The sequence below is a fragment of the Hyla sarda genome, chromosome 1 (assembly GCF_029499605.1).
Source record: "Hyla sarda isolate aHylSar1 chromosome 1, aHylSar1.hap1, whole genome shotgun sequence".
Lineage (NCBI taxonomy): Eukaryota > Metazoa > Chordata > Amphibia > Anura > Hylidae > Hyla > Hyla sarda.
The window spans coordinates 264,087,344-264,112,569 of NC_079189.1; the positions used below are offsets into that span (position 1 = coordinate 264,087,344).

Genomic DNA, 25,226 nt, shown 5'->3' on the forward strand with positions numbered 1-25,226 from the left:
TACCAGCATGCCTGTACAGTCAGTGGTTGTCCGGAAATGCTGGGAGTTGTTGTTTTGCAACAGCTGGAGGCTCCGTTTTGGAAACACTGCTATACAATGCGTTTTTCATTTATATTGGGGGGACAGTGTAAGTGGGTGTATATGTATTGTGTTTGTGTTAGTGTAGTGTTTTTAGGGTACATTCGCACTGGCGGGTTACGGTGAGTTTCCTGCTAGGAGTTTGCGCTAGCCGCAAAATTAGCCGCAGCTCAAACTTTACGCAGGAAACTTACTGTAAACCTGCTCGTGTGAATGTACCCTGTACTTTCACATGGGGGGGGTGTCAAACATTCAGCTGTTGCAAAACTACAATTCCCAGCATGTACTGATCGCCGAAGGGCATGCTGGGAGATGTAGTTATGCAACAGCTGGAGATACGCAACTACAGCTCCCAGCATGCCTAGACAGCTGTAAGGGCATGCTGGGTTTTGCAGTTTTGCAACATCTGGAGGTCTACAATTTAGAGATTAGTGCACAGTGATCTCCAAACTGTGGCCCTCCAGATGTTGCAAAAATACAAATTTCAGCATGCACAGACAGCAAATTGCTGTGTGGGCATCCTCGGAGTTGTAGTTTTGAAAGATCTGGAGGGCTACAGTTTGGAGATCACTGTGCAGTGGTCTCCAAATTGTAGACCTCCAGCTGTTGCAAAACTACAACTCCCAGCATGCCCAAACAGCTGTCTGGGCATGCTGGTAATTGTAGTTTTGCAACGTCTGGAGGGCTACAGTATAGAGACCACTGTATAGTGCTAGGCAACTCACTGGCTTCTGTAGGATCCAGGGAGTCAGCCGCACGACATCGCCGCGCCAGTCACCGTCGCCCGCAGCCTCCGCAGATCGGTAAGTGACCTTCGGCGCCGATTCCTGTCGGTTTCCCCGTCCTGCCCCGCTACCACCTCACTCCTATTCCTTCAGGGGGATCGTGGGTGTCTTGGACAACCGCGATCCCCCTTATATTCCGGGTCACCATAGACTCGTAATAACCCTGAATCGCGCAAATCGCAAGTGTGAATTCACTTGCGATTTGCCGCGATCGCCGACATGGGGGGGGGGGGGGGGGGGGGGGGGTTTAGGCGAAGAGTCTGATGACCCCCCCTGGGCATTTGGGCATAGATATCAGCAGTCACCCCGGTCCGATCCCTGCCCGCTGCGCGACAGGGACCGAAATTCCCACGCCCGTACATGTACGTCATGGGTCCTTAAGTACCATGGTCCCATGATGTACCAGTACGACATGTGTCCTGAAGAGGTTAAGGAGTGGTGCATTCTTGTGCGATTCCTACTATTCCTCATGCAGTCGTCCTTTCTCATCCACCTGGTTTTGGTGTTGCTATCCCAGCCATCGCTTTAACTTTTTCAGGAGCGCTGTGAGCAGTGATGTAGCTATTGTTGTCCTATCTCTTGCATCAACCCTTTCCTAGGGTAATGTTGGTGTCTCCCGTGGCGGTCCCTGCCTTACCTTCCTCTCTTGGGTGGCGTACCAGCGATCCCTTTGTGGTTCCCATTAGGGGAGCTTGTATATGCGTTTTGTAATTTCGGGGCCTGCCTGTCCTGGTTTTCCCAAGTTCGGTGCTAACTTAGGTTGCAGCATGTTCTTCCTATTAGGTAGATACCGTTTACATTTCTGTGAATGGTCTTTTGTCTTATTGACTGGCCTTCTGTGGCCAGGACCTTACGTGAAGTGGCTTCTCCACTAGGTCCACTGCCCTGCAGTCACTTCCTGTCTTCTCTGTTTTTGGCTTTAGCCTTGCATGGCTCTCTTTGGGCCTCTCTGGGATGATTCTTTCCTGACCTTTTTGGCGTTTATTTTTATTTTTTTTCCTGCCCTGTTAGGGCAGATCTCAACGTGCTGGGGTTCTCTTGTCGCTTGCCCTTCTTCTTTCGACATTAGCCATGGTAGTCTAGCGTCTTCCTGTCAGGCTTCCAGGTTGACCGCTCCTTGTCTATTTCAGTCGGCTGGTGGACTCCAGTCTACCATAGGGAGGTTCCTTCCTTTCAGGTCCTAGCCTGCTCCACATGGGCTGTTGGATCTGCTCAGCGATGACTTGCTGGTTTCCTGTTCCTTCGGGGTCCAGAGTCTCTTCCGTGATCTCTTGCCAGTGGTTGTTCTCTAGCAGTTGTTTTTCGCACCCCAGGGACTACTTTGGGACATCCCATAGTCTGTTTTTATCCACAAAATATGTCCCTGGAGGTAACAGGGCAAATCATAAATTCAACAACCTTTGAGGGGTTACCCCCTCGCGGGGATTAAACCCTTCACTAGAACCCCCCTTAAAAACAATCTTTATTCTTAGCTTGTTAAAATATTACCCCTTCACACTATTGTTAAAATTGTCAGTGGAGAGTATGGTGTTAGGGAGCTATAATTACTCCTCTCTTTGTATATGGAGCTTGTAATATAATTACAAGCTCCATAAACAAAGAGAGGAGTAATTATAGCTCCCTAACACCATACTCTCCACTGACAATTTTAACAATAGTGTGAAGGGGTAATATTTTAACAAGCTAAGAATAAAGATTGTTTTTAAGGGGGGTTCTAGTGAAGGGTTTAATCCCCGCGAGGGGGTAACCCCTCAAAGGTTGTTGAATCCCATAGTCTGTGTCCCCAATGAAGCGAGAAAAGTCGTGGTTTTTCTTTTTTCTAGTTTTTTGGCTTCTCCTACTGCTTGGTAAGACAGCTGATTAGCTCATTGTCAGTGGGTGAGTATATCCTGCCAGGGAGGAGCCAACTTCTTTATCTTAGTGTCAGCATATACCCCATAGTCTGTCTCCCCCAATGAAGGCTATGAGAGAGATTTTGCAGAGAGTAAAAAAAAAAAAAATCAGTTTTTTTCACTGACTCAATTGTGTGAGAACTTAACATCTGATTTTACTTTGCAGATTGACGATTGGGAACAGAGGGAGCTCCCTCCCTCTGTAACCCTAATAGACCCTGCGATCACAGTGACCATAGCGTCTACAGGGTTAACTCAAGATTGGAGAGGGCGGCCTCTTCCGACGGGGCCCCTCTCTCCTCCGATCACTGTGTGAAGCAATGGAGGTGAGGAGGGGGAAGGAGAAGCCCCCGCAATATCCCTGCTGTTGGTCAGTCTGTACTGACCGATCAATAGCAGCGAATGCCGGCCGATGACCACTGCGATTAGTTCCTGGCCGGCTTAAGGGACACTCAGTTGTGAAGCACAGCTGAGCTTACTAAAGTGGCACAGCGCCAAGGGGCGCTGTCGCAGTTTAAAACGAACAGGTACATGTACGTGGTGATACGGAAAGTCATCCCTACCTGATATTTCGGGAGCAGGTTAAAGTTACTACAGTTCTGTGTATGACAGGACACCTTGATTTCTTGTGTAAACCAAAATTTGCAGGAAAAAGTCACACACTTAACACTGAGACAAATCTTGTGACAAATTAACAATTTGATATTTTCCCGCTTTAGTGATCTTAAATATTAAAAATAAACTATTGCTGTAATCACTTTCAGTGCAGTATGCGTACCTTTTAAAGATTTACATGCTGTTTAATATATGTGTCTCCTATGCACAGCTACTTCTCTACCAAAACATTGGAATTAGGCTCTTTCTGCTTTTTAAGGGTCCCAGTAGACAGACCCCAAACCACTGCACACTGTAGACATCTTATCCCCTATCCATTGGAAATTAAAGAACCAATCTTTAGGCCATAGCAACCAATCGGATCGCTTCTTTCGTTTTGCAGAGGCCTTGTTAAAAATGAAAGAAGCAAGCTGACGGTCAATTTTTCCTCTGCACGGGTCTTGATAAATCTGCCTGATTCTGTATGTAGCCTTAGTGAGTTCAGTTATCTCTCCCATGCTCTGAAAACCTCCTAATTGGTTAATAACATCCTGAGCAATTGTCCTTACAATGTGAGTGGAGATTGTGATCCCTATTGGGGAGAGCGACAGCGACTGATGACAATCTATGTACTTGTTGGTATAAATATCCAAAGTAGAGGCAGCCACAAACACTTTAGAACTCTTTGTATGCCTAACTTGTAATTGTGTTTTTTCACCATTTTGTGTCTTCATTTAGAAAACATCATCCTTAAAACAATGTGAAGATCTGAGTCCAGTCAGGAAACTGGTCCCCAGTGATTCAACAGAAGCCAGCCCTTCCCAGCTTTCGAAAACGAAGAAATTGCCTACAACTTCTGATGTAAGTATTTGTAGTTTCATATTTCTAATGAGCTTTTCTCTATCAGCTCCATTGGGGACACAGACCGTGGGTGTATCTTGCTGTCTCTAGGAGTTGTGACACTAAGGTAACAAAAAAAGTCAGCTCCTCCCAGCAGGATATACCGTATTTATCGGCGTATAACACGCACTTTTTAGGCTAAATTTTTTAGCCTAAAGTCTATGTGCGTGTTATACGCCGATACACCCCCAGGAAAGGCAGGGGTAGAGAGGCCGTTGCTGCCCGCTTCTCTCCCCCTGCCTTTCCTGGGGTCTAGAGCCCTGCTGCCGGGCCTTCTCTCCCCCTAGCTATCGGCGCCGCTGCCCGTTCTGTCCCCCTGACTATCGGTGCCGGCGCCCCATTGCCGGCGCCGATAGCCAGGGGGAGAGAAGCGGCGCCGATAGCCAGGGGGAGAGAAGGGGCAGCGGCACCAGCAACGCGCCCTGCAGCGCATAGCAACGACGCAGGGGAAGCACACCGGAGGCCTGAAGCAGCGCGGACCCGACCCCGGCAACAGGTAATTATGCAACCAGGGATGGGGGGAGGCAACGGGGCAGTGGCGCCGGCAATGGGTGCCGCAGCCCCTTCTCTCCCCCTGGCTGTCGGCGCCGCTTCTCTCCCCCTGGCTATCGGCGCCGGCAATGGGGCGCCAGCACCGATAGTCAGGGGGACTGAATGGGCAGCGGCGCCGATAGCCAGGGGGAGAGAAGGGCCGGCAGCAGGGCTCTAGACCCCAGGAAAGGCAGGGGGAGAGAAGCCGGCAGCGACGGCCTTTCTCCCCCTGCCTTTCCTGGGGGTGTATCGGGGTATACACGCGTGCACACACGCACCCTCATTTTACCATAGATATTTGGGTAGAAAACTTTTTTTTACCCAAATACCCTTGGTAAAATGAGGGTGCATGTTATAGGCCGGTGCGTGGTATACCCCGATAAATACGGTACCCCCTTCAGGCTCTGAGCTAATCAGTTTAAGCTTAGTGTCTGAAGGAGGTGGACATGGTCTGGAATTATCTAGACCAGGTCTACTGATTTTTTATTTTCCTAGTATAGGGACGTGTTAGTTTTTTATTCCTTTTTCTTTCTGTTTTCAGGTGGGGAACTGCGGTTCACTGTTTCCCCATTGCGAGTAAGGGGGCACAGACATTGCGTATATGTGCTGTTAACCCCCTCTCGCCAACGGTCAGCGCCTGGGTGGTACCTCATGGGTCCGGGTCCCCCTATGTCTCTGCTCTCCTCGCTCGGGCATAACAGCCAGGCGTGATGCAGGGATCATAAGCTGACTGAAGACTTCACTGAAGACTCCATTAGGTAAGTTCTTCTGACTGAGTTAAGTTTTTCCACAGGCACAGCCTCGCAACTTCTGGAGACCCCCTGTTTTGTCCCACACCCGCAGTTTTGGGGGCTTGTTTAACAGGGGCTGCACTGTGCTGGGGGAGCAATTACACCTAAGGGGGCATGTTTTTATAAGGCACATTTATTTTTCGGGCATGTGTTATGAAAATACTTTAGTGTGTGTGTGTGTTCTGGTCACTACTCAGCGCCTTATATGCGGCTGTCAGCCGCGGCGCTTGTTCGGCTCGCGCACTCTCAGCGCCGGCTTATGTCATATCTTACAGCGCCTTATACGCGGCTGCAGCCCCGTCGCTGTTATGAGCCGGGCGCTTAAGTGCCGGCTTCCTTTTACTTTCACTTCGCCGGCAGCCTCAGCCGGCGCTCTGGCCGCCTGCTCCGTTCCCGCGAGCGCAAATACAAAAGGCTGGTGTGCTCGGGACAAAGAGCGGGCGCCATGACAGTTCTTCCCCGGCGGCTGTAGCTCCGCCCACTGGGCGGGGGAGCTCTCATAGGCTCAAAGCAGCGCCCAATCAGCGCTGTGGGCGCGATTTTCTGTGTGTAGGGGTCAGTTATTACGTGCCTTGCTTCAGGCATGCCCCTCCCTCCCTATTGGCTGGCCTTTTCAGTCTAGCTGGCTGCACGGAGCAAGTTCTCCTCACTGCAGCTAACAGGGGACACAGATCTGGGTGAGAAAGTGCCTGTCTTCTCTTTTTTACCCCATTATGTCCGTGCCCAGGGCTGTTCCTCCTTCTAAACAGAAACCTGGGAATTTAGTGACTTACTATACCTGTAAACACTGTAATACCAAGATGCCTGGCTCCGCTGAGCCCGCTTGCTCTGCCTGCTCCTCTGCTCCCCCAGACCCCCTGGTGCCCCCTGATGCCCCTTCGATCCCGGTGGGTTCAGCCGCTCCTCCAGCCTGGGTTTCTTCCCTCACCCAGTATATGGCTGACTTGACCCAGGTCTCCCGTTCGGTGGCTGAGGCCTCCCACGAAATGGTGTCCGCTTTGAAAGGGTCATCCCTGCGCAGGACCTCTGAGAGGGCCCGCTCTTCGTCTCCTCATACTTCACGCTCTCACAAGCGTGCTAGGGGTGCCTCGTCTGACTCTTCCATTGAGTCTTCGGATAGATGTGGGCGTTCCCCTCGCAGGTCCAGCCCCCCCATCATCTGGGCACAAATGTCGCTCCTCCAGAGGACGTTCTCGGAGTCGCCGCTCTGCCACGCCAGCATCTACTCATTCACATTCCCCTGGTGAACTAGTGGACGAGGCTTCCGAACCGGCATCTGACCCAGAGGACCGCTCGGTCTCAATTGCTATGGTGAACTCATTGGTGACAGCCATAAGAGACACCTTTCACTTGGAGGACCCAGGATCTTCGGATGTCAATCCGGGAGTATCCTTTCATCGTACTAAGCAAGCACCTCAAAAGTTCAGCTCTCACGCTAACTTTGACGACATTCTGGAATCTGCTTGGAAACATCCAGACAAGAGGTTCCCGGGAATCAAGACAATTCAAGAACGTTATCCATTTGACAAGGACTTTGTCGCTAAGGTGGCTTCCCCTCCCTCTGTTGACCCACCAATCTCCCGGATCTCAAAGGTGACTACGCTACCTCTGGCAGATGCCACTGCCTTCAAGGATCCCGCAGACAAAAAGGTAGAATCTTTTGCGAAGTTCGCTACTGAAGCAGCTGGCTCTTCTCTTCTTCCCATCTTCACCTCGACATGGGTGTCCAAGGCCCTGTCGGAGTGGTGTCAACAACTCCATCACAATATTTTAGCGGGAACCCCCCCCCCGAGGATCTATCTGCTCTGGCTCTCCGTTGCGCTAAGGCTGGGGACTTTATGTGCGCAGCTTACATCCAGGCAGCTCGTTGTTCTGCCTTTGCTGTGGGTCACCTAGCAGCCCTCTGCCGCTCTATGTTGCTTAAAGCCTGGAATGCGGATGCCGCTTCCAAAAGGTCTCTCACTGAGCTTCCCTTTACGGGTGGCCTTCTTTTTGGCAAACGCCTTGATGAGATTATCTCTGAGGCAACGGGAGTTAAGAGTTCCTTGTTACCTCAAAATAAGGCTTGCCTTACTTCCCAAAGGAAGTCTTTTTCCTTTTTGGTCCTTTCGGACCTCTGACTCCAACAAAGGGTCCGGACAGGCGCCCTCGAGGGACAAGAAGGCTCCCTCGTTCCGGGCACTCTCGTCTTGGAAGTCGGACTCCAACCGCTCTGGCCGTTTTGCGCCCAAATCGGGCAACCGCAAACCCACTTCTGCATGAAGTAAGGCCTCCTCCCGCGGTTTCTTTGCGGGTGGGAGGTCGTCTTTTGTTTTTCCGAGACATCTGGACCTCACACATTCAGGACTCTTGGGTCAGGGACGTGGTGTCCAACGGTTACCGAATCGAATTTGCCTCCCTCCCGAGGGATCGCTTTTTCAAGTCCAGGGCCCCCCCGGTCTCCTCCCCTGGCGAAGCAATTTCGTGCGGCTCTCCAGTCCCTGCTTCTCCAGGGGGTGATTGTTCCCGTCCCCCTAGAGGAACGTTTTCGGGGTTTCTATTCAAATCTTTTTGTGGTCCCCAAGAAGGACTGTTCTGTACGACCAATCCGAGACCTCAAGCGTCTCAACCGTCATCTTCTCATCCGCCACTTCCGGATGGATTCTCTCCGCTTGGTGGTGGCGTCCCTGGAACAGGGGGAGTTCCTCTCCTCAGTGGACATCAAAGATGCCTACCTCCACGTGCCAATATTTCCTGGCCATCATCTGTACCTCCGCTTTGCGGTTCCGGAGGGGCACTTTCAATTTGTAGCTCTCCCCTTCGGTCTAGCCACGGCTCCTCTGGTCTTTACAAAGGTCCTTGCGCCAGTGATGGGCCTGTTACGGTCGAGAGGAATCTCGGTGGTACCCTATCCTGATGACTTTCTCATCAAGGCTCCAACCAGAGCCTAGACTCGGGAGAATCTGGACGTGACTCTCCACACTGACTCGTTTCGGCTGGCTGGTCAAGCGGGACAAGTCAGTCCTCCGGCCTACCCAGTCTCTAACCTTTCTGGGTTTTTGATTCGACACGGCCTCTGCCCGAATTTATCTTCCGCCGGACAAACGTCTGGCGCTCCACTAGGGGGTCCGCTCCCTGCAGACTCAGGTATCAGTCGCCATCCGCACTTGTATGGAAGTCTTGGGTCGGATGGTGGCAGCTATGGAGGCCATGCCCTTTGCTCAGTTCCATTACCACCCTCTCCAACTGGCGATTCTCTCTCAATGGAACAGGTCGCCTCTGTCCCTCGATAGTCAGATTATTCTCCCTCCCAGGGTCCGTCAGTCTCTGCTCTGGTGGCTCCGCTCGCCCCTTCTTATCCAGGGGCGGTCCTTCCTTCCCCTTCATTGGCAGGTGGTAACGACTGATGCCAGCCTGTCAGGCTGGGGCGGTGTGTTCAGGGATTGGACGGTTCAGGGTCTCTGGTCTGCCCAGGAGACCCTTCTTCCGATAAACATATTGGAATTACGGGCGATTCTTCTTTGTCTTCATTGGGAGCCCCGTCTTCAGTCTCGTCCTATCCGCGTTCAGTCAGACAACGCCACGGCCATGGCGTACATAAATCGACAGGGCGCCACCCGCAGCTCGGCAGCCATGGCCGAGGTGACCAAAATTATTTCCTGGGCGGAGAGCCAGGTTCCGGCCATCTCGGCGATCCACATTCCAGGAGTGCTCAACTGGGAAGCGGACTTCCTCAGTCGGTCCTCTCCCGACCCCGGCGAGTGGTCTCTTCATCCGGAGGTCTTCACGCAGCCCATGACCTCTGGGGCATTCCGGACGTGGTCCTCTTCGCGTCCCGGCACAATCGGAAAATTCTTAAGTTTGTCCAAGTCCCGGGACCCTCAGGCCTTGGCCGTGGACGCCCTAGTGATTCCTTGGACGGGGTTCGCCCTGCCTTATCTGTTTCCTCCTCTTCCGCTCCTTCCCAGGGTGCTGAGGAAGCTCAAGGCAGAAGTCGTTCCCGCCATTCTGGTAGCTCCAGATTGGCCCCGAAGATCGTGGTACGCCGACGTAGTCAGGCTCCTGGACGACGCTCTTCTGCGCCTTCCGCTCCGCCTGGATCTACTCTCTCAGGGTCCTCTTTGCCACCCCAATTTAGAGTCGCTGCATTTGACGGCATGGCGGTTGAGACCGCGGTTTTGAGGGCCCGCGGGTTCTCCTCTCAAGTCATTCACACCATGCTCAAGGCTCGTAAGCCCTCCTCCGCAAGAATTTACCACCGTACTTGGCGGTCTTATTTTCGTTTGTGTGAATCTCAGGACTTTTCCCCTGTGACCTTCAGTTCCCCGTCTTCTCTCCTTTTTACAGTCGGGGCTGGAACTGGGATTGTCTCTCAGTTCCCTTAAAGGTCATGTTTTGGCCTTTGCTGTTCTTTTCCAGCGGCCCCTGGCTTCTAATTCTCATGTCCGGACCTTCCTGCAAGGAGTGGCGCACGCAGTTCCTCCTTATCGGTCTCTTTCTCCCCCTTGGGACTTAAATTTGGTTCTGAGTGCCCTCCAGGGTGCACCCTTTGAGCCCTTTAGAGAGGTGTCTCTCCCCCTCCTTTCTTGGAAAGTGGCGTTTCTTGTGGCTATCACCTCCATCCAGAGGGTGTCTGAATTGGCAGCTCTTTCCTGCTGTTCTCAGTTTCTGGTGATCCATCAGGACAAGGTTGTTTTCCAGCCAGATCCTTCCTTTTTGCCCAAGGTGGTCTCTGCCTTTCATCGCAATGAGGACATTGTTCTCCCGTCCTTTTGTCCTGCTCCCTCTCATCCTAAGGAGCTCTTACTACACAAGCTGGATGTAGTCCGGGCTGTTCGGGCTTATCTCTTTATCACGTCTTCGTTTCGTCAGTGTGATTCCTTTCTTGTCCTTACGGAAGGTCGTCGCAAGGGACAACCTGCTTCCAAGGCCACCATTTCTAGGTGGATTCGGTCCGCCATTTCGGAAGCCTATCGCTGCAAGGGGAATATTCCTCCTTTCAGGGTTGTGGCTCATTCCACTCGTTCTGTCGGGGCATCCTGGGCTCTCCAGAATAGAGCCTCGGCCTCGCAGATTTGCAAGGCGGCTACCTTGTCGTCTTTGCACACTTTCTCGAGGTTTTACCGAGTTCATACTTTCGCATCGGCTGATGCTAGTCTGGGTGTAAAGTGTTGCAGGCGGCAGTGGATCAGCCGTCTGCCTGATTACTTATCTGCCCACCCAAGGGACGGCTTTGGTACGTCCCACGGTCTGTGTCCCCCAATGGAGCCGATAGAGAAAAGGAGATTTTTTAACACTTACCATAAAATCTTTTTCTCGAAGGATCCATTGGGGGACACAGCTCCCGCCCTTTTTGTTTTTTTCCTTTGGTTCTCTGTCAAAGGGTGTGTTCAGTTATGTTTTTCCTTCTGGTTCTCGGACAGTTTTGGGGTTTTCCTTGACCTATTGGTCTCCTCCTATTGCTCTGGAACTTAAACTGACTAGCTCAGAGCCTGAAGGTGGGTATATCCTGCTGGGAGGAGCTTACTTTTTTGTTACCATAGTGTCACAGCTCCTAGAGACCGCAAGATACACCCACGGTCTGTGTCCCCCAATGGATCCTTCGTGGAAGAGATTTTACAGTAAGTGTAAAAAAATCTCCTTTTTCTATTGAAATTAGACACCTTTGGTATTTTGGAGTAATTGGGGGGGGGGGGGGGGGGGAGTTATATTTATCAAAGAGAGGCAAGTTTTTCATAAATGTAGACTAGAGGCCATACTTACTGGTTACTGGTAAAATGGCAGGTTAAACACCTAGTTCCACTATGATGCAGATCAGCCACAATGCTAAAGAGGGGGGGGGCTCGCACAGATGACAAAATACTGATGAACAACCATTCCCACACCTATTATTCATGAGGGTGGTGGCTGCTTAGTATTGTAGGGGGAGATTTATCAAAACCTGTCCAGAAGAAGTTGCTGAGTTGCCCATAGCAACCAATCAGTTTACTACTTTCATTTTTCAGAGGCCTTTTGAAAAATGAAAGTAGTAATCTGGTTGCTATGGGCAACTCAGCAACTTTGCCTCTGAACAGGTTTTGATAAATCTCCCTCATAGTTGCACACAGATAAGGCATGTTCAGGGTGGCAGTAACATCATAGCCTGTAGTGCACCATACTGGCTTATAACCTATTAATGACTTCTATACTATTCGATCAGACCGCTATCCAGCATCTTCTGTGTGCACCCCACAAGCGCACGGACACCCTGGGTTCCCCCAGCATCACAAGGCCAGACCACATCAAAAAGAATATATACTCCATATGATAGACATGAGGTATTAGTTGTAATTTGTTCGCCAAAATGCGCAAGCTCGCTACCTACTCTGACGTTACAGTAAAATAAAATCACAGACTTCCGGTTCTGGCGCAGGCATGTGAGGATCACAAGGCCGGAGCTCCCACACCCCGGACCGCCTACCGTCTACAGAACCGACAGCTAGAAGGGGCATAGCCCTGCTCACCTTGCCATCTAAGGTCCCGGAGGTCTTGGGGAGGCTGTGAGTGAGTCCCCCTGTTGCGCAGCCGGCGAGAAGGACTGGGTGCCCGGAGGAGCGCGCGGCCACTCAGTGACGGCCGCCATCTTCCCCGGCCTGGTGGAGGTACTGTGGGAGCGCAGCTTCAGTGAGCTGACAGCGGCTCTCTGTACAGTGAGCGGGGGAGCGGTGGGGATAGCGGAGAAGCCAGGCATCCTCGCTACTGATAAGAGGCTGCCTCCGTACAGCTCATTTCCTCGGCCACGCTACAGGACAGCTTCTGCATTGCTCACTGCACCAATCGTCCCTGTGCCTGCCGGAGTGGTGACTCGGCTGCAGCCAGACATTAACCCCTGCACTCCCCCTACTCTGTGCTTTGTGAATCGCACCATCATTCCCTATACAGGCCTTTGCAGGGAATCTGTTTCTACCTGTCATCATCCCCTGCATTCCTTTTGGCTCTGTGAACTGCATCATCACTCCCTGTTTCTGCAAAAATAGTGCATCGCCTCTAGCCTGTCATTAACCCCTGCATGCCTCCGACTCTGTGACCTACCACCATTACTCTCTGTGCCTGACGCAACAGTGACCCACCGTCAGCCTGTCACTAACCCTTACATCTTTCCTGCGCTGGGAACAGTGGCTGCCACTCTCTACACCTGGTGAAGCAGTGCACCAGCCTTGGCCTGTTATTAACCCCTGCACTCCCCCGACTCTGTGATCTGCATCCGTTACTCTCTATACTTGACGAAACAGAGCATCAGCTTCAGCCTGTCATGGACTCTCATCTTTCTGCTGTGTGGTGGAAAGTAAGCGTTCCTCTCTCTACCTGACACAGCAGTGGACCAGCTTCAGCCTGTCATTCACCCTCACATTTTCCTGCTCGGTGAACAGCAAACGTTACTCACCGCACCAACGGAACAGAGGCACAGTCTCGGACTGCTTTTATACCTACCATTCCTCCTGTTCTAGGAACTGCTATTCATATCTGGAACAATTGGTACAACGGGGAGTCCTCAATTCTCAGTCATCGCCCCTCCTCCCCTGGCTCCTATCCTCATAGAGAAATTTTTATCTAAAGGTTCTCAACGCACTGGTCATTCTACAGGAGCCCCTACACAGCTGGGGCTTGTTCCAGCCTTGGCTCCAGTGCCTTGCTCTGCATCTGCCAATGGGGGACGGGATCCCTTGGTAACCATGGAGACCACTTACATTCAGCCTCTTTTCACTCGGGAAGAAGGAATCCAATTGCCTTCCGCGCCTGTACAGCCGCATGTTGTCGTTGGCAACTCAAAGGTATGCTTTGCCTCCCCCATGGGCCTACAAACATTGGCGGATGCATTGGTCAAGTTAATAACACAGACCATACAATCAACTCTGGAAAATACTATGCGCTCCACGCTAACACAAATACAGTCTGATCTAGGTGCTCAGTTGGGGCGCTAGAGTGAAGCAGAACAACATATTGTGAACCTACAAGATGTATACATGGGGTTGGCTACAAGAATTCGCAGGGCGGAGACGGATCTCTGTTATGTCAGCGCAAAACTTGAAGACCTAGAGAATAGATCCTGCCGTAGCAATTTACGCATAGTCGGGGGGGTCTCTCCTTCCCACAGAACTGCAAGACTTTTGTGAGAGTGACTTACCTAAGGCTCTGGGGTTGTCACATAAATGTAGAGTGGAAAGAGCTCATTGTGTGGGAAGACCACAATCGACTTCTTCCCAGTCACGGCCCGTGGACTCCACACGTCCTTGGCAGATCATATTTAAACTTCTGGATCACAATGATAAAGTGGGGTTGCTGAAGGCTTATAGGAAAAGCTCTACACCGCTCACTTTCAGGAATAATACAATTTTATTGTTTGAGGACTTTTCTGCAGATGTTGCAAAGCGCCGAAGAGCCTACGGCAAGATATGCTCGGAACTCTTCAAGGATAAAAGACTTTCAACTACACTATCCTGCCACCTTGAGAGTTCTCCGGTCAGATGGCTCTTTCTCCACTTACCTAACCCCAGCTGCAACAGAAGCTGCCCTGCCAGAGATCCTTCGTGAGTCAACTGGGGTTACTAGCTTACCAGCACATCAATCTCCGCCCTCCAGAGATCGTGGAGATCCTGCTCACCCTCCGCCCAGGAGGAGGCATAGTCGCACTAGCTCCCCAGGCGACTCTAGGAGACGCTGCCCATCTACAGGAAGACGTAGCAGAAGCAGGAGCGGTCGTTCCTCTTCCCTAGACTGAGTATACTGGTTGTTTTGCTATTTTTGTTCTCCCTCTCAGTCTGTGGGGGGGTCTCGGGTGTTAAAGATGTGCCTTAACATTTCAGGGGTGTTTCTCATTTGCATTCTTAGTTACTGATGTTACTATTTGCTCACATGTTATGATATTGCTGACAGCGCTGGTTCTTCCCTCTCTAATGTTGTGTTGCTCCATGATATTATCTTAAAATGCTTATTCTCTTTTGTCTTTTCTGTTCATACAATCTCCAGTCTTTTGTGTTGCTAACAGTCTTAGTCTGGTCTCAGCCATCTAGCGGGTTCCGGGGTGGGAGTTCTGGCTGACCGCATGCCTGAAAAAAGGGAAGTCCATTACCCATTGTTTGGCCTTTCCATTTCCATCGAGGGATTTGAGCCATTTGGGGATGTTTTGGTTTTTGTTGTTGTTTTTTTTCCCTTCTCTCTCGTTTGTTGTTCTTGGTGTCCTCTGCATCTGGGTCCTCCTCCACCTTTTCCCTGTTGCTCTCCCTACATGGGATCCACATTAGTGGTGGGTCCTGGACCACCGACGGTACAATTTCTCGACTCTTCTCCCTCTCCTCCAGTACGTGCTCTGATTGCTCTTCTAAATGTTGCCTCCTTGCTTTCCCCTCCTTACATGCAATCTGGCCAGGCTGGGTATCCTCTCCCCTGACTCCCAGGGGTTCACTGATAAACAGTGTGTAAGGTTGTTTCCTGGAATGTGAAGGGGTTTGCGTTCCCCTCAGAAACGTATGAAAGTCCTTCGTTTTCTGAAATGCCTGCGTCCCGACATAGTCCTGCTACAGAAACTCACTTGCGGGAACAGGATTTCCAGAGATGAATTGTGGGTGGGCCACGTGGTGGGCAGCCTGGCGGTGGAGGGCAGGTCTGGGGTGATTACTCTGCTTAACAAGTCATTTGCACATCAGGTCCTCTCACATGTTAATGATAGCGAAGGGCGTCTCTCATTTGCAATTAGTACACAATGGCTCTCCCTATTACGTATACAATGTGTATGCTCCTAATGGTGAGAATTCCTCCTTCTTCCGCTCTTTAGCAGACACTGTCAATAGTACTAGTGGACCATTGACGATACTTGGAGGTGACTTGAACACAGTTGTTGACCCGCTGCTGGACCGCAGGTGTTCGAGTGCAACACCTGCCACTCCTCGCCAGATTGATTGACTCTTGGCGACACTTGCACCCTGATGGTCGTGAGTACTCACACTTCTCATACACACATGACTCCTGGTCTCGCATTGACTATGTCCTGGTCAGCCCATTATTGAGCTCCTGACTGCGGGAGGTAGCTATACAGAATATGGTTATATCAGACCATGCACCAGTCTCGCTGGAGCTTCTGCCATCCTGCCCCAAAGGCTCGGACTTCCTGTGGCGTTTTCCATCTTATTTAGTGAAGGACGAATCCTTCCAGAGTCTTCTCAGGGGCTGGTGGCTGGAGTTTCAGACAGACAATGCTGCACACTTAGATAACCCTTCCCTGTACTGGGAAACAGCGAAGGTAGTGCTCAGGGGCAGAATACTGTCTTATAGTAGTTCAATCAAACGTAATACCTTGGAGGGTCATGCGAAAGCAAGTGCTACCTTGGCAGAGCCTTATACCCGCTTCCTAGGCAATCCCACTTCAGAACACAAACACCAATGGCAGGTAGCGAAGTCCTCATACGAATTATGGCTTGACAGGAAAGAAAGGATTTACAGATCTTACTTTGAGGCAGACTTATTCAAACAGTGTAACAAGGCAGGTCGCTTACTGGTGCGTGTAGCGAAGGGATCACGGGGACAGGCGCACGTGATATCGCTCCGTGACTCGGCGGAACGGATTACCCATGTCCCCCACACACTCAATGCAGCCCTGGGTTCCTACTACGCAGCTCTTTACTCCACTCAGCCAGCCCCGACTGATGAGGGGGCGCGCTTCTTGGAAGGGCTGACTCTCCCCTCTTTATCAGACAAGCAGCGTCAGGAACTCAATGCTGATATTTCAAGGGAAGAAGTGGAAGCCGGCATTAGAACTTTAGAGAACGGGAAGCCTCCGGGGCCGGACGGTTACACCGGGGAATTTTACAAAACCCTTGTAGATCAGGTGTCACCCCCATAACTGCATACTTTAATGACATCTTGCACACGGGCATGATCTAGCCAGCGGCGAAGTTAGCCTATATCAAAGTCTTACCCAAGGAGGGCAAGGACCCTTTGGATCAGAGTTCCTACCGTCCGATCTCTCTCATTAATCAGGATGTGAAGTTGTTGTCTAAAATCCTGGCAGATAGACTAGCCAAATTTTTGCCGCTTCTAGTGGGTGATCATCAGGTGGGATTTGTCAAAAACCGCTGAGCGGTCACGAACATAAGGAGGGTGTTGGCGGTGATGAATAGTGTTCGGGGCCAGTCCCAGTCAGCTGCCCGGTGCGCTCTCCTTGCCCTGGACGCTGAAAAAGCTTTTGATAATGTTGGCTGGGACTGGGCTTGACTAAATTAGGAATAGAGGGTCGTTTCAGCGCTTTCATAGGTCTTTACAACGGTATGACAGCGAGAGTTCACACCCCGGGTATTCTATCAGCACCTATCACATTGTCCAAAGGTACGCGACAGGCCAACCACTGGCTCGCCATTTACTGACCTCTAATCTTTACAAGGGCATTCAGGTGGGGGATCAGGAGGTGAAGCTGTCCATGTTCGCGGACGATGTGCTTCTCTATCTACATGATGCCAAAGAAGCTGTCCCAAAGATACATTTTCTTTCTCTTGTGGGAGGGTTTTCAGGATATAGGGTTAATGCCACTAAAAGCATGTTACCGCTGGATACATCCCCCTCCTCGGTGGGTTGCAGAGGGCCTGGATCTGGGAGTGAAGGTAGCAACTTCCCACATAACTAACTTTGGTATCCGAATAGGGAGGACTCCGGATACCTTGCATTCTCTTAACTACACACCGCTCTTCCAACGCATACTAACTAACTAAAGAGATGGGAATCGTTGCCCTTGGCTTTTTTAGGCAGATGCCATTTAGTAAAAAGGATCAGCTTTCCTCGCTTGTTATATCCCCTGCAAACACTCCCACTCCTTCTAAAACACACTGATGTCAGGCGTTTAAATTCATCCTTCCAACGATTTCTCTGGCAAGGAAAATGTCCTTGGATATCTTTACAGAAACTCATGTTATCTAGACCAGAAGGGGGGTCAATTTCCCTAACATTAGAGGTTATAATATAGCGTGCCTCTTCCGACATGCGCTTGATTGGTTGCACTCCTCCACTTATTTTTCAAATTTAGTGGTAGAAAAGGCACTCGCCTCTCCATGGTCGCTGCCAGCACTCTTACACACCAGGTATGCTAACCTACCGAGGGACATTAAGGGTTCACTACGATTACGTGACACTATAATGTCATGGAAGGAGGTGCGAAAGATCTTTTGGTCTTCCATTTCTCCTGTCCAAACAAATGCCTTTGCGTAATCACCCGGAATTTCCCCAAGGCGGGTCCTGCTCTTGGTTGCGCATATGGCATGATAAAGGGATACACACGGTGGGACATTTGATGCATGAGGCTAACCGTGGATGGCTTACACCAAGCGAGATTCTCCACCAGTATGACCTGCCCCGTTCTCACTCTTTTTATGCCATTCAAGCCAACGCTTTTTGTACCGCCAGACTGCGTGATCTTTCGAGGGAGGCTACGAATCATACTTTAGATGGGATTATAGGCACTGAACCCCCAAAGACGGTCGATCTCGAACTTGTATGCTGCTTTCCGCAATCGATTCCTTAAACTTGATCCCAAACATGTTTTTAGCACTTGGGAGAGATGGACAGGCGACACTGACATTACTGACGTAATATTACAAGGGTGGGAAGCGGTGCGGAAGAATGTCATTAATGAAAGATGGAGGGAGACCTATTTTAAAGTAGCACACGCAGCCTTATATGGTTTCAATATCCTACCATCCCCCACATTTCTGGACAGGATCACCCACTGCCCTAAGTGTAAGCTACCGCTCACCAACATGTATCACGGGATATGGGACTGCCCTCATACTGCTGATTACTGGCGTCTTACACAATCTTACATTTGGGATAACTGGGGCATACGACTTCCTTTTCCACCTCAAACGCTGATTTGCCACCAAGCACGTCCTCCTGAGGGGGAGGGGATAGGACGGTATCCCAAGTTCATTCATGTAGTTCTTCTAGTAGCCTTAAGATGTCTTTTTTCTAAATGGCTGGAGGTGAACACTCCAGACTTGCCCTTTCTGATCGCTCAGCTGAAATTGTTCTTGGAAGTAGACCGCTTGGATGCAGAGAGGCACATGGATTCTGGCACCAAGCGCTTCTTCCAAAAGTGGAAATCCGTTATTGTAACCCACTTCGACTCTCAGGGGATCATAAATATAGTTAAACCTTTCAGATACACTACTTGGAACAGTGTGGAATCCCTGAGTGGTTCTCTGGGAGCGTTGCGCTTACCGGATTCCCTATGTGCCAATCCTGATGTTTAAGAGCATGGTCGCTCCTGTCCTGGATCCCTTGGGAGTCGCAATGTGTCCCTGTCCTGCTCTTACCTTATCTTGATCCATGTTGTCGGCTTGTTTCTCAGGGGTGTGAGCATCTTCTGTGTAACAGACTAGCCGGCCCAGGGAGGCCATCCAGGGATTCTACTGGGTGTCCTCCTGCAGCCAAGGATACTTGGAGGGCAGGGGAGGAGGGTGGGATAGGGAGTTATGTTTCTGGGAGCTGATATGCACTTGTGTGGGGACGTTATCAACAGATTGTATTTTTCTGCCGATGCACCAAATTTTGCATTTCTGTTTACTCAAATGTCTTTGTTTTTGTTTGTTGTGAAAATGTTTAATAAAAATCACAGAAAATGGGACAAAAAAAACACTTAATCACAATAAAGATGCCACACTTACTGGTTATTAATACAAGGGCAGGTTAGGCACTTATTTCCACATGATGCAAATCTGCCACAATGCTATATGGGGGAGGTTGCACAACAACCACAAATACTCCTTCTATTCATGAAGGTATGGCTTCTTAGTATTATAGTTGCACACAGATAAGGCATACACAGTGTGCCTGTAACAAAGTGTAGTGCACCATGCTGGGTTACAACCTATTAGTGATACCTATTCTCTTTGATCAAGCAGGTTTTGGAGCATCTTCTATGTGCGCCTCCCAAAGCACTGACATCCGGGGCTCCCCCAGCATCACAAGGCCAGATCACATGACAACATATATACATATACACACACACACATATATATACACATTCCATATGATAAATAATAAGTATTAGTTGATATTTTGTCCAAAATTTGCAAGCTCGCAACCCATGTTAAGGGTCTTCGGTCACTTGCGAGTCCCTACACTAACATTACAGAAAAGAACCACTTAAAAAATGGGCCAAAAATCACAGAAAAAGGCCACACTTACTGGTTACTGATAAAAGGGCAGGTTAAACACCTATTCCCATTATGATGCAGGTCAGCCACAATACTATATAGGGTAGGTGCAAAATACTGATGAACAACCACTCATATGCCTACTACTCACAAGGGGGGTAGCTTCTTGGTATTATAGTTGCACACAGATCAGGCATACACAGGGTGGCAGTGACATGATACAACCTATTAGTGACGCCCATACTATTTGACAACCCAAACATTACAGGAAAAAAACAAAACACAAAGTTGGACAAAATCCACTTTTCTCGGTCGGCTCCATTGGGGGACACAGAGACCGTGAGTATATCTTGCTGACACTAGGCATACAAAAAGAAGTCGACTCTTCCTGGTAGGATATACCCCGCCTACTAACTCTAAGCTAATCAATTTTATCTTAGTGTCAGTAGGAGGCAACCACGGGTCTACAGCGCTACAGACCTGGTCTTCTTTTTTATCTTATAACTATGGCCTGTTGTAGGTTCTTTTCTACTTTTTTTTTGTTTTTTGGTGGGGTATAGTGTTCCCCCATATGCGGCAAAGGGGCACGGGGCATAAAGTATTCTCCGTTAACCCCTTCCCTCCAACCGCCAGCGCCTGGGGTTGCACCTTGGGTCTGGGTTCCCCTACCTTCCCTGCTCGTCCCGCTGTCTCAGCCTGACATGATGCAGGTGGCAAATAGCTGGCTGAAGACATCTTAGGTGAGTATGTGCTCATCACTGGGTAAGTATGTTCCCATTCCACCCCCCCCCCCCCCTCCCTCCCCTTCATCTTTCCTTGCTTTAAGGGGCCCCTTACACCTGGGGCCACAGGTGGATTTTTTCATTCATTTTTCTTTCTTTTTATTGTTATAAGGGGCAGGGATACGGTCTCTTTATATTTGCAGCGCCGGGACTCCGGGGATCGCAGGGCAGCTCTCCTCCCCTTCGCCCTCCCCGACTCTGCTTATTTAACTTACATTCTGCTCACAGTCTCCGGTGCGCCAAACGCAGCGCCTGTCAGTTAGGCTGCGGTCGCGTGGCCAGCTCGGCCTAGTCCTTATTCTAAATCCACCCACTCCCCGTGTTAGGGCTCCTTGCTTCCTCCTCCTTTTGCCGGCCAATAGTCTATCGGCGCGTGAACCAGGGGTCACTGATTCTCCTATGAGCTCGGTGCACGCGCTTTAGTGTGTCAGCTTTTGTACTCCTTCCTCTCCTCCTCCAATGGGGTCCATCTGGGTGCGGAAACCCCCCCACCATTCGGTGCAGCTTGCTTCTCTTCTCCCTCATTCCTGCTCTGTGGGCTATATCACCTTAGCAGCGCCCTGCCTCTTCATCTCCAGACACAGATACAGCCTGTTTCTCAGCTCCAGCTGCCGGACACAATGACCTGTGTGAGGTTGCTCTATTTTATTTTTGCTGACTGCTTCCTTACTATGAACTATGTCCGACCCCAGACTCGAACCTCCCCCCAGACAGGCGGCCACAGCCCTAGTCATCTACTACCCTTGCGTGGGCTGCAAGACCAAGATTCCCAGTGGTTCCACTGAATCCACCTGTTCTGCCTGCTCTACCATGCGCACCATCCTTCCTGTGCCTGCCTCTCAGGATGTCCCCCTGGAATGCGCGGTGTCCAACCCTCCCCCAGAATGGATTTTTTCCCTTTCTCAGTTGATCTCCAACCTGGCTAGGGTCTCCAAATCAGTGGACTCTGCCTTGGAGCGGTTTTTCCTGTGCACGACCCCCAGGGCGTCAAGCTCATTCTCTCCTGATCCCCACTTCCAGCGCTCACACAAGTGCCCTAAAGTGATTTAATCAGGCTCTTCTCCAGAGTTGCATAATCGGGATTGACATTCTTCCCGTAGACCTCGCTTATCTTCCCCAGCTCGACGGCAGCACCCCCAACCTAAGGGCCTGCTCCCCCGGTGACCATCCCAGGTCTCCAACTTCTCGTTCCAGGTCTAATACGCCTCAGTCCAAGGCTACCTCCCACTCTGCCATGTCTGATATGGTGGACAACTTTGTGTCAGCCATCAGGGACACTTTTCATCTAGAGGACCTAAGAACTTAGGATCCTGATTCAGAAACGTATTTTCGCCGCTCGCTGCGTTTTCCGAAGGTTTTCAGTTCTTATGATGAATTTGATGCTTTGCTAGACGTTGCTTGGATGCATCTGGATAGACTGTTTCAAGGGACCAAGAAGATCCAAGCTCAGTTTCCCTTCACCTCAGGATCTGATTTCCAAGTGGAAGACTCAGCTGGCAGTTGATCCTCCGGTTTCGCGTTGACTACTCTGCCTCTGGGGGATGCAGTGTCCTTTAAGGATCTGGCGGACAAGAAGATCGAGCACTTGGCAAAGTTTGCCTTTGAAGCGGCAGGTTTGTCCTTGTTACCTACCTTTTTGTTTCTGCATAGGTATCCAAGGCCATCTCTGTTTGGGCTTCTCAGCTGCGCCAAGGCATCATGTCCGGTGCTCCTCAGAAGGACTTGGCGGATCTCGCTAGTCAACTCTCTCTTTGGCCGGGGACTTCCTCTGTTTGGCTGCTTTTGGAGTCTGCATGATGTATGGCCTTTGCCTCTGGTAACTTGGTTGTGATTCGTCGCTCCATGTGGCTGAAGGCGTGGGATGCCGATACGGTTTTGAAGAAATCTGAGTTGCCCTTCTCAGGTTCTTGGCTTTTTTGGGAAACGGCTAGATGAGATCATATCCGAAGCTACTGGAGGTAAAAGCTCTTTGCTGCTGCAGAACAATCCCCACAGCTTCCATTGGTTTCTCAGCCAAGTCCGGTAACCGGAAGCCTTCCTCTTCCAACCTATCCTCTTCTCGGGTGGGAGGACGTCTGTCTCTTTTTCCGGGACATTTGGCTGGCGCAGGTTCAGGGCTCCTGGTTTGGGATGTCATATCCGATGGTTAACGGATAGAGTTTGCTTCCTTTCCCCGGGACTGGTTCTTCCGATCCCGTCCTCCTCGTTCCCCTTCTTTGGCTGCTCCCTTTTTAGGTCGCTTTGAGTACTCTCCGTGTTAAGGGCGTGATTGTTCCAGTTCCTCCAGGGGAGTGTTTTTTGGGGTTCTACTCAAATCTGTTTGTAGTCCCTCTGCTCACCACATTCTGGACCTCAAGTTGCTCAAGCACCACTTGCGGCTATGCCACTTTTTGCATGAAGTCCCTCCGCTCGGTGGTCTCGTCCATTGATCAAGGGGAGTTTCTTCAGTAGATATCCAGGACACCCATTTTTCCCGCCTATCAGCGATTCCTCCATTTTGCTGTTCCGGCGGGTCATCTCTAGCTAGTGGCTCTTCCCTTTGGCCTGGCCACAGCTCCCAGGGTTTTCACCAAAGTCATGGTGGCAGTGTTTGCCGTTCTTCGGGCTCGGGGTATCTCGATCCTCCCTTACCTGGACGATCTTTTGCTCAAAGCTCTGTCACAAAACTTGGAGAGCCTTCATTTTACTGTGCAGACTGTCTGGCTTCGGTTGGGTGATCAACTGGGAAAAGTTCCACCTTTCTTCCACTCAGTCCCTTGTCTTTCTGGGTCTCCTTTTCGACAACGCAGCTTCCCGTGTTAGTCTTCCACAGGACAAGCTGCACTCCCTGTCGGAGGGTGTCCGTCAACTGCGTTGCCCATCTCCTGTTCCGATACGCTTCTGCGTGGAGGTGCTGGGCCGGATGGTGGCAGCCATGGAGGTGGTTCCTTTTGCCCAGTTCTGCTGTCGCCCTCTCCAGCTGGCCATCTTGGCCCTGTGGGACAAGTTGCTGTCCACTCTGGATCGCCGGATTCTTCTTTTCCCCTCTGTTTGTTGGTTTCTTCTGTGGTTCCTCCTCAAGGGGTGGTCGTTTCTTCCCCTCCTCTGGCAGATCGTCACGACCAATGAGAGTCTCCTGGGTTGGGTAGGTGTGTTTTGGGACCTGACAGTCCAGGGTCGCTGTTCCTTTCATGAAGCTCACCTCCTCATCAATTTTCTGGAGATCCGTGCCATTTTTCTTTGCCTCCTCCATTGGGAGATACTCCTTCTTCAGGGTAGAGTTAAAATTGGACAACGCCACGGCGGTGGCTTACATTAATTGCCTGGTCAGCACGCGCAGCTGCTCAGCGATGGAGGAGGTCTCCAAGATTCTGCTCTGGGCCGAGACTTGAGTGCCTGCTCTCTCCGCGATTCACATCTGGGCGTGGAGAAGCTGACTTTCTCAGCTGCTCCTCCGCGGAACTGAGGTCTCCTCATCCGGAGGCATTCGCGCTGATCTGCGCTCCTTGGGGGACCATGACGTGGATCTCTTTTGAGTCTCACCCTTACAGACAGGTTTTTTTGCGTTGTAGCAAAGTCACGCGACCCTCTGGCGGTCGGTACGCTCGTAATTCAATGGTCGTCCTTCAGTCTTCCCTACCTCTTTCCCCCTCTGCCTCTCCATCCCAGGGTTCTGAGGAAACTCAAGGCGGAGGGCATTTCCACCATTCTGGTGGCCCCAGACTGGCCCAAACGCGTGTGGTATGCCGACGTTACACGGCTGTTTGCCGACATACCTCTTCGTCTTCCGGTTCGCCCCGATCTGCTCTCTTTGGGTCCTCTCTGCCACCCCAATTTACTGTCGCTGCATTGGACTGTGTGGCGGTTGAATCCGCGGTTCTCCGGGCTCTGGGGTTTTCTTCGGTGGTGAATCGCACCATGCTGCGGGCTCGTAAGCCTTCCTCCGCTAGGATTTACCACCGCACTTGGCGGGCCAATTTCAGGTGGTTGTGGCTCAGTCCGTCTCTCTGGTTATCTTTTCCTTTCCGTGTCTCCTTGCCTTCTTGAAATCTGTTCTGGATCTACGTTTGGCACTCAGTTCCCTAAAAGGTCAAGTTTCGGCTCTTTCTATTTTCTCTTAACGGCCGTTGGCTTCCAACCCTCACGTTCGCACCTTCCTGCAGGGTGTGGCCCATGCTGCTCCGCCGTACAGGTCTCCCACTCCTCCTTGGGATCTCAACCTGGGGTTCGGTGCTTTGAGGGAAGCTGTTTTTGAACCTCTTCGGGACGCTTCTCTTTGCGTTCTTTCTTGGAGGGTCGCCTTCTTCATCACCATTACCTCCGTTAGGAGGGTGTCTGAGCTGGCGGCTCTCTTTTCTCTCTCCCTTCTTGGTCCTTCACCAGGACAAGGTTGTTTTTCGGCCGCCTCCCTCCTTCTTGCCCAAGCTGGTCTCTTCCTTTCATGTGAACAAGGCGATCGTTTCTCTTTTCTTCTGTCCGGCTCCATTCAACGCCAAGGAGCGTTCCCTCCATTGTCTGGATGTGGTTCACACTGTCCGGATCTATGTTTCCGTCACCTCCTCTTTCCTGCAGGGTGACTCTTTCTTTGTGATTCCGGAGGGTTGTCGCAAGGGTCTTCTGGATTCCACGGTGACTATTTCGCGGAGGATCCGTTCCGCCATCTCTGAATCGTACAGTCGAAAGGGGAAAGTTCCACCCTTTCAGGTGATTGCCCATTCTCTCGTTCTGTTAAGGCTTC

The 25,226-nt window shown here is 50.9% G+C and overlaps 1 protein-coding gene across 8 annotated transcripts in view; it reads left to right on the forward strand.

The window, feature by feature from the left end:
• The window catches only part of LOC130368202 (uncharacterized), a 161,563-nt gene that overhangs the window by 94,810 nt on the left and 41,527 nt on the right, over positions 1-25,226 (forward strand). For all 8 annotated transcript variants that reach the window (XM_056571579.1, XM_056571539.1, XM_056571542.1 and 5 more), the window contains one exon: positions 4,088-4,210. In XM_056571579.1, the coding sequence (XP_056427554.1) occupies positions 4,088-4,210 (123 nt within the window). The remainder of the gene's footprint in view (positions 1-4,087; positions 4,211-25,226) is intronic.